Genomic DNA, 13641 nt, shown 5'->3' on the forward strand with positions numbered 1-13641 from the left:
CCTTATATAGTTTGTGTTAATTTGATGTTATGCTTAAGATTATTTGGCTTTAAATTTTTTCTTATTAATTTGTGGTGATGTTGTTCTAATGCTTAATTTTATAATAATAATAATAGTAATTTAAAAAAACTATCCAACCCATGGGTCCAACTTGATCCACGTGGTTGGGTTGAATTTTTTTTTTTTCACCCACCATGGTCGGTTGGGTTGAAAAAACCCTCAACCCGACTCATGCACACCCGGCACCCCTATTGACATGTATGAGTTTTGTTCACTATGAGGGTTTTTTTTTGGGCAAGCTTGTGATTTTGTCTCCACTTTTATCCATATAGTTAAGAAGACTTCTCCATTGGGCAATGTAAACTTGTTACCAAAATATTAGTAAAAAAAAAAAATTTGTCATTGCAAAAAGTTGCTATTACAATTATTAAATAGTCAATGCGGGATGTTGAGTCTAAGGTAATAGGTTTATGCAACAAAAAATTAAGTTGCAGTAAATTTTAGATATTGCGATGATACCTTTAATGCAATAAGCCTAAATTACAAATTACATCTTCTAAATCTGCCCAAAACTCCAATTAATTACATAACTTTAATTTCATTCAATTTAGTCATTTTATTTTAAACTTTGTTCAATTCATTCATTTCGTTGGTATCCATCAAAATTGTGCCAGTAATGTCTCAAAAACAATGTTGTTTTGATTTTTTGAATTTTAAATTTCCATAAAACTAAAAAAAAAATTAAAGAAAAAAATAAAATAAACCCAAAATTCTCTCTCAAATTCTTAGATTGCGACCAACCATCGTCTACATCGCATCCTCTTCCTCCTTGAGTTTGTATATGATCCGCTGTGTGGGGCGAGCTTATAGAGATCGAAGTTGGCTCGAGCATTCTGTTGGAGCAACCCAATGAGCTTCTTGATTGAAGGCATAAGCCTAATGAACCTTTAGAGGGTCGGTATAAGCTACCTTAAAGAGCAATGCATGTCTATTTTGTTAGGTGAATGTGAGGCACCTTTTGGGCTCAAAAAAAATGCTAAATATGATTTGACAAATAAAATTGGCATTCATTTAATGTTAACAAAATAAAAGGCACACAAAATTTGTTTCTTAATACAATTTAAATCAATCATTTATAGAAAATGGAATTTAGCGTTTTAAATCCTGAAAATAATCAATAATTGATTATGTATTATACTAGAAAAAAGTTTCATATTCAATTTACAGAGTCAATCCTATTCATATAAATATTTGACCCTATAAATAAGTTGATAGGCTGTTGAATTTAAAAAAAAAAAATCGCATTCATATTCATTTGACCCTATAAATGAGTTGATAGGTTTGTTGTTTGTAGGGTCAAATGAATATGATAATAATACATCATGAATATGTCTAATACTTAGATTTTTGTTGCATTAGCATTTGATATTATATACTTATTTTGGTATAGTGAGATGATGATGAGGAGGACGGAAGCTACAACATTGAAGGAGGGGAAGGAGAAAAGAGAAAAAGATGATGAGAGGATGACAAGGATGGTGAGAGTGAGAAAGGAAGAGAAGACGACAATAACGATAGCTACTACAACAATGGTGATAATCATCATGACAACAATGACGATACATTTGCGCTGACTGGTTATGATTAGCCCACTGATTATGGTTTATAACTCAAAAATCAACCATGCCAATTTTTAATAGAGATCTCTCTTCCCTTAACTATTGTACTATAAAAAAGAAAAAAAAAGTATAAATTTTCCCAGACTTATACTCTCTTTATATATATTATAATCACACAAATAATATAAAAATAATCCTTTATTTAATTGTAAAATAATCAAAATCATTCCTTTACAAAGTATATGTATAGAATAATTGAACCATAATCATAATAGCAACAAATCATGTCATATGACAAGGTGAAATATGAAGCATGCCTACAACACCCACTAGGAAAATAACAAGAAATCAATTCATTGGAATTTAACGTAAGAGACAAGGGAAAGGAGAGGTATATTCAGCCATAAAAGAAAAAAAGAAAAAGGAAAGGTGAGAAATTATATGCAAATTTTTTTTTTTTTTTGCTGAGAGAGGATTTATATTCAACTGTAACAGCATTAAAATTTCACGTTGTATTATTGTAACAGACCCACCCACAGTTCACTGTATCTTCTCATCTTCTCTCTCTCTCTCTCTCTCTCTAATCTCTAAGGATTTAAATAGACCCATATCACAATTTTTTTTTTGCCTTTTCCCCCACGTTACACAGTACACGTGTCCCAATGGAGACAAAGCTCATGCGAACTCAATTGGACCGCAGGCCACCACAGTGGACCCCCCTCCCCCTAAAATCCAATTGACAGGTCACGCACCCCCCACAAAACCACCAGGTCATCGTATCAACTGTCCTAATAACAATTAAATGGACCATAGAGAGAGTCTACAAAAATTACTCCACACAAATACTATATACGCTACACAATAACGTCGTACTCTTGTACTCCTCCCTCTTACAAAAGCAACAACGAAAGCTTTCAATATCATACATTACGTACAATTAGTGTGGTGGGTTCCAGTTAAGTTCAATCGGTAAAATTTGTTATTGTCGAAAAAAAGATTTGAGTTTGATTTTCACTTATATAAAAAAATCTAATTAATATTTTAGTTTGATGATAAAGAATACTAATCAGGAGCATTTGACATAAATTGAAAATTTTCAATTAATAAGACTTATTATTACGTGATATTATACATGTTTACTGTATTTTAGGAGTATTGTATAATTATGGGAAAGATTTTTTTTAAGTAGTAGAGTAGGAGAGAGAGAGAGAGCGACGACTTTGTTAAGCGGCGTGTCTTCAAGTGTCGTGCATGCATTTTATGCATCTGTTGCTTTGCATGCACTCTCTCTCCTCTTTTTTTTTCTCTCTCTCTCTCTAAAAACACACGCTTTCTTGGTCTTACCCACACGCACAGCCCCACTACCGCCGTAACGCTTTCTCTCACCCTCCATGAACCACCGCCAATCTCAATCCACTTCACTCTGGTTCTTCTTCTGCTTCTTCTTCAACTAGTTTTGATTATTAGTAAAAAAAAAACAAAATTTTTTTTTTATTTAGTACTATTTGGGTTCTAAAATTAAAGTCTATAACAAACATGTTTTTTTTTTTCTTAGGTTTGTTTGTTTGTTTGTTTGAATGACCAATTCTAGATTGGGGCCTAAAGATTTTGGACAAGGTTGGTTCTTTTAATCTTTTATTTATTTTTATAGTTGTTAGTAAAGATTTCCTTAATCATTGTCGAATCTCAAACGTATGTGTATGTGTGTTTCTGTGTCTTGTCTGTCTCCGTACGTGTGTGTTATGTGTGTGCTGTCTCTAAAGATGATTTTGTGATTAAATTTTCGATTTTTATCAAAAGGGGTTTTAGGGTTTTGATTTCGATTTGTGTCTTGCTTTGCTTGGCAGACTTCGATTTTGGGTTAATGGGGTCCAAGATTTGCATGAATGCTTCGTGTAAAGCGACCAATACGCACGAATGGAAGAGAGGCTGGCCTTTACGATCCGGTGGATTCGCCGATCTTTGCCACAAGTGCGGGTAATTTTCCTTTTATTCATAGCCTTTTGCTCTGGGAATCCAATGCAATTTCATTTATCACACTTTATTGGGCTTGATTTGATTTTGCAAAGGGTAGTTTGGGTTTAAGAAAGGTGTTGAATTGAATTTTTGTTATTGGGTTTTTTTTCCCACCCCTTGTATTGGGGGTTTGACTTAATGGGCTGCTTTTGAAGCTATTTTATTTGTGTTAAAGTTGAGATTTTTGTGTTTGTTGAATTGTCTAGCTTAGAATGTGAATTTCTTTAACGCAAAAATTGGTGGCATTGCTGTTAGAAAAGCTATAATTAGATAAGAGAAACTATTCTTACGATAATATTAACTAAACTAAGTATCTCTGCTACCATAGACTATAGTTGACGCTCAAATTTTCATTTTTATCCCTGAAATTATAAATTTGTGAACGGGGAAATTGGAAATAAAAAGAGAAATCTGAAATCACAGCCTATTGAACGTATGCATGGTTCACAATGGCTATCATGTTATGCAATTTATATGTTCTGATACAACTAGGTACCGAATTTAGTTAACGATATCAACTGCATTATAGGGGACTGGATTTTCTGTGTACTGGATTCTTGAAGACCTTTTAAAAATTGCTCTTATCCGGATTATTTATCTAATTAACACAATTATCCTCTGTTTAATGTAATACATTAATAGCTATCAAGTGATTCAAATGTCCCTGGGCATGGGCAAACTCATGCATTTATATGTTCAAGTTATCAGTTATCCTATTTGATTTTTGTTCAACTTTTGTTATGTTGCTTCCACTTCTGCTTGTAAGAAATATAAATACTTTCTCTTTGTTCATGGTATGAGCTAGAAATTTTAAATTATGCTTTGAAAATTCATCCACTAATTTTCATGATAACAGAACTTCAGATGGTCTCTACAACAATTTCTCGTTTATGCCATATAGATAATTGATAAAGCATGTCATATCATTCTATTTGTTTATTTACTTTCATCATTTTGGATTCACAATGTCCTGTTTGGCTTATTCTTGATGTGGCAATGTCTTTACTTAGATCTTTCTTTGAGGATCTGCTTTTCTGTGATAAATTCCACCCGGAGGAAACTGGTTGGAGGGAATGCAGTTTATGCAACAAGGTAAACTTAAAGTGGTGTGTTTTTTTTTCCCCTTCTTATTTTCTTCCTTTTTCCTCCCCCTGTTTCAAGATTTTCCTTCCTTCTTTCTTTATTTCCTTCTTCTTCTTCTTCTTTTTAATTGAGCTTTTTAAATGACAGCGTATCCACTGTGGATGCATAATGTCTAAGCCTTTGTATGAGTACCTGGATTTTGGGGGTGTAGAGTGTATCAGCTGTGCAAAGAGCTCTGGACTTTATTCGGTAAGATTTACCAATATATTAGGTTATATAATTGTCTTGAAATGTTGCAATCACTGTATTTTAGCTCATTCAGTTATGTTATATATGGGTTAAGCATTTGTTTGCAGTCTAATTCATCCCTGGTCATGCTTTTTGGGGTGTTTGTGTATGTATGTACATTGTTGGAAGTCTGACAATGTTTGTAATTTGGTCAGACTACTCTTCATTCTTGCCCCCCACTTTCTCTTCCTCCCTTTTACAGAAATGTATGCAGGATCTCATCAGTCATAAATGATGTGCTTAAAATGATCATGGGAAGGGCTTTTTACTTCCTTTTTAGAACTTATTTTTGAATTGATGTTTGGCTAAATGTATTATTTGTTGAGGATGCTATCCACCTTCTCTTTTGACCAACATTTTGGATGTATGGGGTGGTCACATGCAATGCTTTCAGTGTCAATAGAATAGAAGTAGATTATATGACTGTCAGACTACATGCTTGACACAGACTTTTATTATTCTTTTGATGCAGATCTGGAGGGGTGAAATTCCTAATGGATTTGGTTCGTTTACATTGAATAATGCTGGTGATTCATTATCCAGTCCTTTTGAGAAAAATTTGGTCAGTGAGAGTGTCAATGAGGGAAAACTTATGCAATTGTGCAGAATCGCAGAGGATAATGCACCAAACCTTTTGCCTCAATCTCAGACAGGAGAAGCAAATGCATCTCAAGTTGGTACAGTCTTTTCTAATGTGACTCAACCATCCGTCGGATCAGTAACATTTGCCAAGTCAGAAAGTAGTAGACAATTGTTAGAGGGTAAAGATATGCATGAATCGTTAACTCAGCCGTCTTTGAGTATGACCTTGGGAACTCCAAATTTCATGATACCATTTTCTGGTGGAGCTTTAGATGAGCAGAGCAAAACACATTCTCCCTTACAAAAAGGGCAAAGATCTCGCCCTATATTGCCCAAACCCCTAAAAAGTGGCCTCAGTGCAAGTTCAGAGACAAATAAGGGGGTGGTTCAGATGCGAATTGCTAGGCCACCTGCTGAAGGACGGGGGAAGAATCAATTACTTCCTCGATACTGGCCAAGGATTACTGACCAAGAGCTGGAGAAATTATCTGGAGAGTATCCCTGATTTTGTCACATTTCCGTTTTCTTGGGTTTTATTTTTTATTATTTTTACTCCATGATCAATTAATAACTTTGTTAATAATGTTATATATAGTATTGTTTATCCAGTGATTCACACACAGTGCTTCCCTTAACTTTGTTATTTTTTAAAGTTTGAATTCCACTATTGTGCCATTGTTTGAGAAAGTGCTGAGTGCCAGTGATGCTGGTCGAATTGGTCGTTTGGTTCTCCCAAAAGCATGTGCTGAGGTAAGTTTAGAAGTTCATTTTCTAATATGGTCGAATTGGTTGTTTGGTACTCTCTTCTCTCTCTTTTTTCCTTTTCTTTTTCTTGCATTTTTTTCTTTCTTTTCCCGGGGCATGTGTAAGCTGAAAGTCAATGCAGGCATATTTTCCTCCTATTTCTCAATCAGAAGGCTTGCCTTTAAGGATTCAAGATGTGAAGGGGAATGAGTGGACATTTCAGTTCAGATTTTGGCCCAATAACAACAGCAGGATGTATGTTTTAGAGGGTGTAACCCCTTGCATACAGTCTATGCAATTACGAGCGGGTGACACTGGTATGCTTCATTATATTCTGGTATAAAGGTTCATATTTATTCATGGATTTTCTATACATGTATGTTGTGATTAATTGTATTCTGTATTTTAAGTCATGGACTGATTTGTGAGATGCTCCATAGCAGTATGTTATGGAAAACCTTCTGAACATTGTTTGGCATGAAGAAGAAATTTTTTGAGCCATGCTAGTATTCATATACAATTTAGTATTTGTAATCCTTCTCATGGAATGTTATTACTATTTTGATTTATATTTACAATCCCATCTATTGATACTGTGTAGTTGTTACTTCTCTTGTTTTTTTTATTATTAGAGTCTGACTAGTGTGTTCTTCAGTCAGCTTTGTTGATATCGTATCCATTGGAATATTGCTTGTTAATGCTCGCCTTTTGTGATATTTCAGTGGTTAGTGTCATGTATGTCACTGTTTCCATGTAGTTCCAACATATCCCTAAAAGTTGTTAGAAGGACGGTGGGGGGATCCAAAATTTTAAAGATTTTACATAATTTGCTAAGGCAGCAAAACAAGTTTAATGTTTTAAGGGGCCATGGACCAGCTTAACCTAGCTCTGCCCCTAGTGATTATTTATTGTGGAATTATGGGAATCTAGATTTTTTCTTAGTTGTACACCGTTAAATTATTTTTGAAGGGAATTCAAATGTATCTATATAGCCTCCTGTCATTGGTATATGGCTCTGTACAATGGTATTTGGTGAGATATGTAATGTGATTTCTTTCAGGAGTAAGTATGTCTTCACATTCATGTCTCAGCTCTTGGCTTGATGATCAAGAGATTTTGGTGCATTTGTAGAAGTTCTTGTACTAGTTTTATCACATTTTTGTACTTCTTTTAATCGAAAAATTGGAAGTTAATGTATAATATGTTATGTTTTGTTTCACCAGTTTTCTCTGTTTTAATGCAGTAACATTTAGTCGGATAGATCCCGGAGGCAAACTTGTAATGGGGTTTCGAAGGGCATCAAACACTGTTGATACACAGGTATAGCTTTTTTGGCGTATTTCACTCCACCATCTTTCATCTTCTTGCTTTCAGATCAAATCTTAATTCTTTGTGTCTTGGAAACTGATATAATTACTTCTATACAATTGTTAAATTCACAGGATGCCCACACATCTGCCCTTCCTAATGGCACACCATCTGGGGAAACCTCCTTCTCTGGTGTTATTGAGAATCTGCCTTCAGGAAACGGTTACTCTGGGCTTTTTCAAACAATGAAAGGAAGCACAGAAACTCACCTAATCTTATCTGAAAATTTGCATTCTGGGGATGGGGATATCAGGTTGCATACAAGTGATAACCATGGACTTGGGACAAATGAAGATTCTCTGCAGCAACCATTGCCAATTTCAGAGAAGAAGAGGACTCGAAATATTGGTGCTAAAAGTAAGAGACTGCTAATGAATAGTGAAGAGGCTTTGGAGCTGAGACTTACATGGGAAGAAGCACAGGACTTGCTTCGTCCACCTCCAGGTGTCAAGCCTAGCGTTGTTACTATTGAGGACCATGAATTTGAGGAATATGATGTAAGTATATCATGATCGTCGTTACTATTGACTCAGTAATGAATATCTAATGGGTTTAAAGCATGGGACCTCAGGTCCAGCATATTCTCTGGGTGTAATTGATATAAGCGTTGATTCCTTCTTGTTCATCTTGTTCAGGAACCTCCTGTTTTTGGAAAAAGGACTTTATTCACTGCTCGGCCATCTAGGTAAGGGCATGTGTAATATATCTTATTAGTTTTTTTTTTGATAGGTAATATCTTATTAGTTATCATTTTGTATTGGTGAAATAACCCAGCTCTGAGGGGATAGTTGCATTTTTTTGGGGGATAGTTTTCTGCCAGCTATTTCATTCTTTCTTTTCAGTTTGTTTTTGATAAATGCTTTGTTTGAAATGTTATTTGCACCGATTTTGTATGTTTCCTGGAGTTCATTGTCTAAACTAATTTTTTGGGCTGCATCTTCTCCAAATAAATATTATTATATTTCCAAAATGTTGAACGGCAAAGGTGTGACTCAATGCATTAACTTACCAAAAAATCATTGAATAAGTGATGCAATGGAGTAGAAACTTGCCATGCAGGCAAATAAGCCCTCATTCAGGGACAGATTTACAAGGGGGGAGTCCGAGGACCACCCCCCCCCCCCCCCCCCCGGTCTTTTTTTTTCCTGACCCTTATCCTTCGATATTATATTAGAATTTGCACAAATATGATGAATTTAGAACTCACAGTGGACAATATACTGTAGAGACCAGAAGATCCAACCTCTAATTCATTTTCAGATCACTGCATGCATACCAAAGAATATGTGCATTTAATCAAGTGTTAGATATTTGTATCTTATGCTGAATATACTGAGTACTTTCATCTAGGGGTCAGGAACAATGGGCTCAGTGTGATGACTGCTCCAAATGGCGAAGGTTGCCTGTGGAAGTTCTTCTCCCTCCAAAATGGACATGTTCAGAAAATGAATGGGATTCAAGCAGGTCTAACATTATTCAAGGATTCTGTTTTCTCCCTTTGAAGATCTTTCTTGAGACGAAAGTTGGTCTTGTATAATTTATACTCTTATGGTTTGTGATGTTCTTATAGGTGTTCCTGTTCTGTTCTGGAGGAGATCAGTCAAAAGGAATTGGAGAATCTTTTGAGAGCAAGCAAAGGTATGACATTGGCCTTTATTTTTCTTCTTAATAATGAAATTTCTGTGTTGCAGTACTTTACAAAATGGTTTTAGTAATAAAACTATATATAATAAAATTCTTAAGACGTAATACATTGAATGGTGCACACATGTACAGTGTCTTGATGTTTCTATTAAGACAGGTGTTTCAGTTTTGACTCTATGTGGATATATGGATTTGAAAATTTGTAAAGGACCAGACTTCATCTATATGTGTTTTAGATAAATGTTGAGATAAATAGGTGGACAATATTCTTTTAGTCCATACAAAGACACAGATGTTTGTTGCAAGTGATGAAGTCAGCTCAAGAACGTGTTAACATCATTCAAAATTTATGATCCTTATCCTCAACAGAGTTTCAAAATATTACCTGATTCATTTCAGCCCCCTCTATATCTTCCCCAGATTTCAAGAAGCGAAGAATTGTGGGAAGCCATAAGTCAGCTCAAGAACGTGAGCCTTCTGGCTTGGATGCTCTGGCTAGTGCTGCAGTTCTGGGAGACAATGTGGGGGATTCAGGTGAACCATCGGTTGGAGCCACCACCAAGCATCCCCGACACCGCCCTGGTTGCAGTTGTATTGTGTGCATCCAGCCCCCAAGCGGGAAGGGCAAGCACCCCCCCACCTGCACATGCAATGTATGCATGACTGTAAAGCGCAGGTTTAAAACCCTTATGCTGCGCAAGAAGAAACGCCAATCAGAACGTGAAGCAGAGACTGCCCAGAAGGATCATAAGCACCCTAGGAATAAATCAGAAATGAATGGCAAACCCAAAGATGCACAGTTGCCAACAAATCATCTGGAGCATGAAGCAAGTCAGAGTAGAATTAAAGCTGAGGTGGCTGGGACCAGCAATGGACAAATAGACCTGAATTCTCATCCCAATCGTGAAGACATGCAACTGGATCTGGATGTACCAGGAATGAGCCTGTTTAGCCTTGTTCAAGCAGCCAGCATTCCATTAGAGGATTATATAGAGCAAAGGATGACAAGCTTTACATGTGATCAACAGGGTAGTCTAGGTTCCGGTATACACCCACAAGTTTCTGGAGAGAACAAGAAACGCTTGTCTGATGAAGGGAGCCTTGCATCTGGGGTTTGGGAGCATGAGAGTAGAGGTGATGGAGGAAGTTATCATGAGTCCAATTTAGATTGAAACCATCTTTAATGAAAGAGTTTTTTTTTTTTCCTCCTCTCTCTCTCTCTCTTTGAAAGTATAGTTTTGTTTGTTTTCTAATATTAATGAGGCGGTGTTACAAATCTTTCTCTCTACAATTTACAAATGTAATCTCTTTTTTTTTTTTACTAATTGTCTTTATAATTAGTTGTTCATCTCTCTCTTTCTGCCAGCAAGCATGTTTGTACATTACAGTCCATACTCAGCCTATTCGGGTAGCAAACGACTAGTTGAAACAAATAGGCTTGCCATTTCTGGCATAATATTAATAGACTAGTACATGTTGCCCAGTATGTTCCAAATAGTTACATTGACTGCCCTTTGCAGACTCCATCTGGTGCACATCATGGGATCATTAGTCCAAATTCTGCACCATAAATCACCCATCAGGCAGTAGAGAGGCCCTTCAGGGGTTGATCCACAACATGTCACGATGGTAATTAAACACCATCCGTGGCAACTAGCACCTGGGGTATTGCCTTAACCAATGTGTCCAAGAAGGTTAAGCCAGGTTTCTGCTTTTTAGGGCTTCTTGTCTCAGTCAAACTACAGTCGTCTACGCTATAGTAGTATATATGACACTATGACTTGTTTTCTAACCAATTACACAATTGGTAGCCTCAAGTTTTTGTTTTAGTGTATTCGTTAGCTAATTACAAAAGAATTACAATCTATATATAAAAAGAACAAAAAGGAAGATGACAAGTTAAAATAAATCACAGTGTATAAAGAGATGTCTGGATATCATGGAAGAACTAAAAAAAAAAAAAAAGGATAAAAGGTATCCCAACAATTTACATAGAGAAACATATATTTTTTATTGTGTTTTTTCTATGACATGGGAATATGAGTTGTTTCTTTACAATTTGCAAAGGCTCACAATACTTCTTGCATGTCTTTCTCATTCCTCCGTTCGGTTATGATATTCTTTTTCGTCTAATGTTGGCGAAGAGTTAAGGTTTTGGTTGTTATCAATCTAATGTAGGACTTTTATGTCATCTACCAATAAAGATAAGTTACATGGCACATCAAATAAACACCCTTCCTTCTTCAACATTAGGATTACACTTACACCAATCATTCTTTTCATCAATAAACAAAGGTATATAGCTATTACATGTAAATAGGTCTTTTTCTTTTGTAGTTGAATTGGACATATTTATTTTACACTTTTACTATGCATACATGCATTGATTTCATTTACAAAGCATGAAAGCTAGTTAGCCAGACTCGCTTTGAGGAGCGGACACATGCAGGAAATCTATTACTAGTTTTCAAAAGGTTTGACCAAACATTTGTTTTCTTGTAGGTGCATGCAGTTGAAAGTTGAAACCATCAACCTTTAATATGGCACCATTATCTTTATCTGTACAGCTCTACATTTAATGGGTTAAGAACACAGACTCAGGATTTGACTCTAGGAGACAAAATTTATATACACTACCAATATTCGGACATGTATATGTATATTAGTTGATATAAAAAAGCAATACACATATATTTTAGTGATATTTTAATGTAATAAGACCTACATAATTTAAAATAAAAGAAGAGAATAATACTATTACTTCTTAAAAAATAGAGTATACTATAGAACATTATATCAAAGCTTACTTGCTAACCGTACCCTAAGAGACTAAGATACATTGCACTAAAGGGAAAAAAAAAGAAAGAAAAAAAAGACGTGTAACGCTGGGAGAATATAGCCCAATTTTCAAAGAACTTATATCTAGTAGTCACAATAGTATTCGTCCCATTTTTGGAATTTAGATCAAGTTTTCTTCATGTACTCTATACGTTTAGGACTGAAGAAAACAAGAAAATAAAGCCATTATAAGGAAAAATTAGAATATCTCTTAAGTGCCTAATTTTTTTTTTGGTGGGCTAGGGGGGCAAGTGCCCTTGGTTGAGATGACTAATTTCAGTTTTTTTTTTTGAACTGGACTAATTTCGGTTTAATCATGAAAACATCATGTTACTAATGTTAAGGGTTACTTTGCAAATTAAGTTCACCTTTTTGACTTTGAGCATCCTAATTTTTATTTTGTGTTTTGGTGTTAACAAAAATACTCTCACACACAACTGAGGTAGTTCTTTAACTACATCCACATTAATTTGCTTCCTATAGTTGCCTGGTAATTCTGTTCCTACTTTTATCTATGCATGAGGTGAACCATATATTGGAAATAGCAAGGGGTTAGTCACAATACAGACAATCGGATACCAACCATTCTTACTTATGTAGTTAGGATCTTAGAGTTAACCAAGAAATAGCTAGCCTTCATTAACTAACCAGAATGTTCGGACATATAGAATATTTTGGCTTCCGATCTTACAAATTCATTCTTACATAGTTACATTCTCCGAATTGTTCTTGATATTTGTGTGTTCCGTACGTATAATTTCTATACTTGGAGACAATGCACATTAATGTCCCTAAGTAGTGATCAAAGCTAGTACTAGCCAAATGAACTTGCAAACATTTTCCATGAACTTATTACTCGGATATAACGAGTCTCAAAATGAAGCTGTAATAGTAGCCAGGTGCCAAAATTCCATTTGCTCAGTGACCGTGAAAAACTATGGTCGTTTGGCAAGAGGAATTATAGATTGTCAATTAACAATCAACACCCATTTCAACTTTGTGTATTAATCTTGACACATGTTAGTGTTTCGTAGCAGTTGGAAGAGAATCTTGTACATGTCCAAGACCGGCCTCATAGCTTGTCGTTTTATCATCGTCTTTATTTCCACGGTAACTTAATATAACACCTTAAATTTTTGCCTCCTTTTAACAATTCACCCACTACCTTAGTTTCAACAATATTCACCCAAATCTTTATCTCTCTCTCTCTCTCTTTGTGATCAGGATCATCAGAACACTAACATGGGGGATTTGTCAACGTTGGCAAAGGCGAGGAAAGAGCTTGAGGAAATGTATCTGGGAATCCCAGATGATTCTGTCAACCTTTCTTTTCAAGACCGTGCAGTTGCGACACAAAATGCAACAGACAAGAAAAAATCCAACTCAAAGGAACTAAGTCCCGAAGTCATCAAAACCTGAAAAGAAGGAACCCCTTTACACAGAATTCCCAGCCTTGATT

General features: G+C 35.5%; 1 protein-coding gene across 6 annotated transcripts; it reads left to right on the forward strand.

Annotated features, from left to right (window-relative positions):
• Window positions 1-2836: 2836 nt before the first annotated feature.
• Window positions 2837-10662, forward strand: LOC115984510 (B3 domain-containing transcription repressor VAL1). 6 transcript variants are annotated; one of them, XM_031107538.1, is made up of 14 exons: window positions 2837-3085; window positions 3175-3236; window positions 3467-3596; window positions 4646-4727; window positions 4866-4967; window positions 5479-6083; window positions 6242-6338; window positions 6475-6649; window positions 7576-7652; window positions 7775-8197; window positions 8336-8385; window positions 9051-9164; window positions 9271-9338; window positions 9765-10662. In XM_031107538.1, exons 2-14 carry the CDS (start codon window positions 3197-3199, stop codon window positions 10514-10516), a joined length of 2715 nt encoding a protein of 904 aa, XP_030963398.1. In that variant the 5' UTR covers window positions 2837-3085; window positions 3175-3196; the 3' UTR covers window positions 10517-10662. The 6 variants fall into 6 exon arrangements, with proteins under 6 accessions (XP_030963398.1, XP_030963403.1, XP_030963393.1 ...); XM_031107543.1 differs by having other exon boundaries at window positions 3183-3236; XM_031107533.1 differs by having other exon boundaries at window positions 2837-3045.
• The last annotated feature ends 2979 nt before the right edge of the window (window positions 10663-13641 follow it).

This window comes from Quercus lobata, chromosome 1 (genome assembly GCF_001633185.2).
Source record: "Quercus lobata isolate SW786 chromosome 1, ValleyOak3.0 Primary Assembly, whole genome shotgun sequence".
NCBI lineage: Eukaryota > Viridiplantae > Streptophyta > Magnoliopsida > Fagales > Fagaceae > Quercus > Quercus lobata.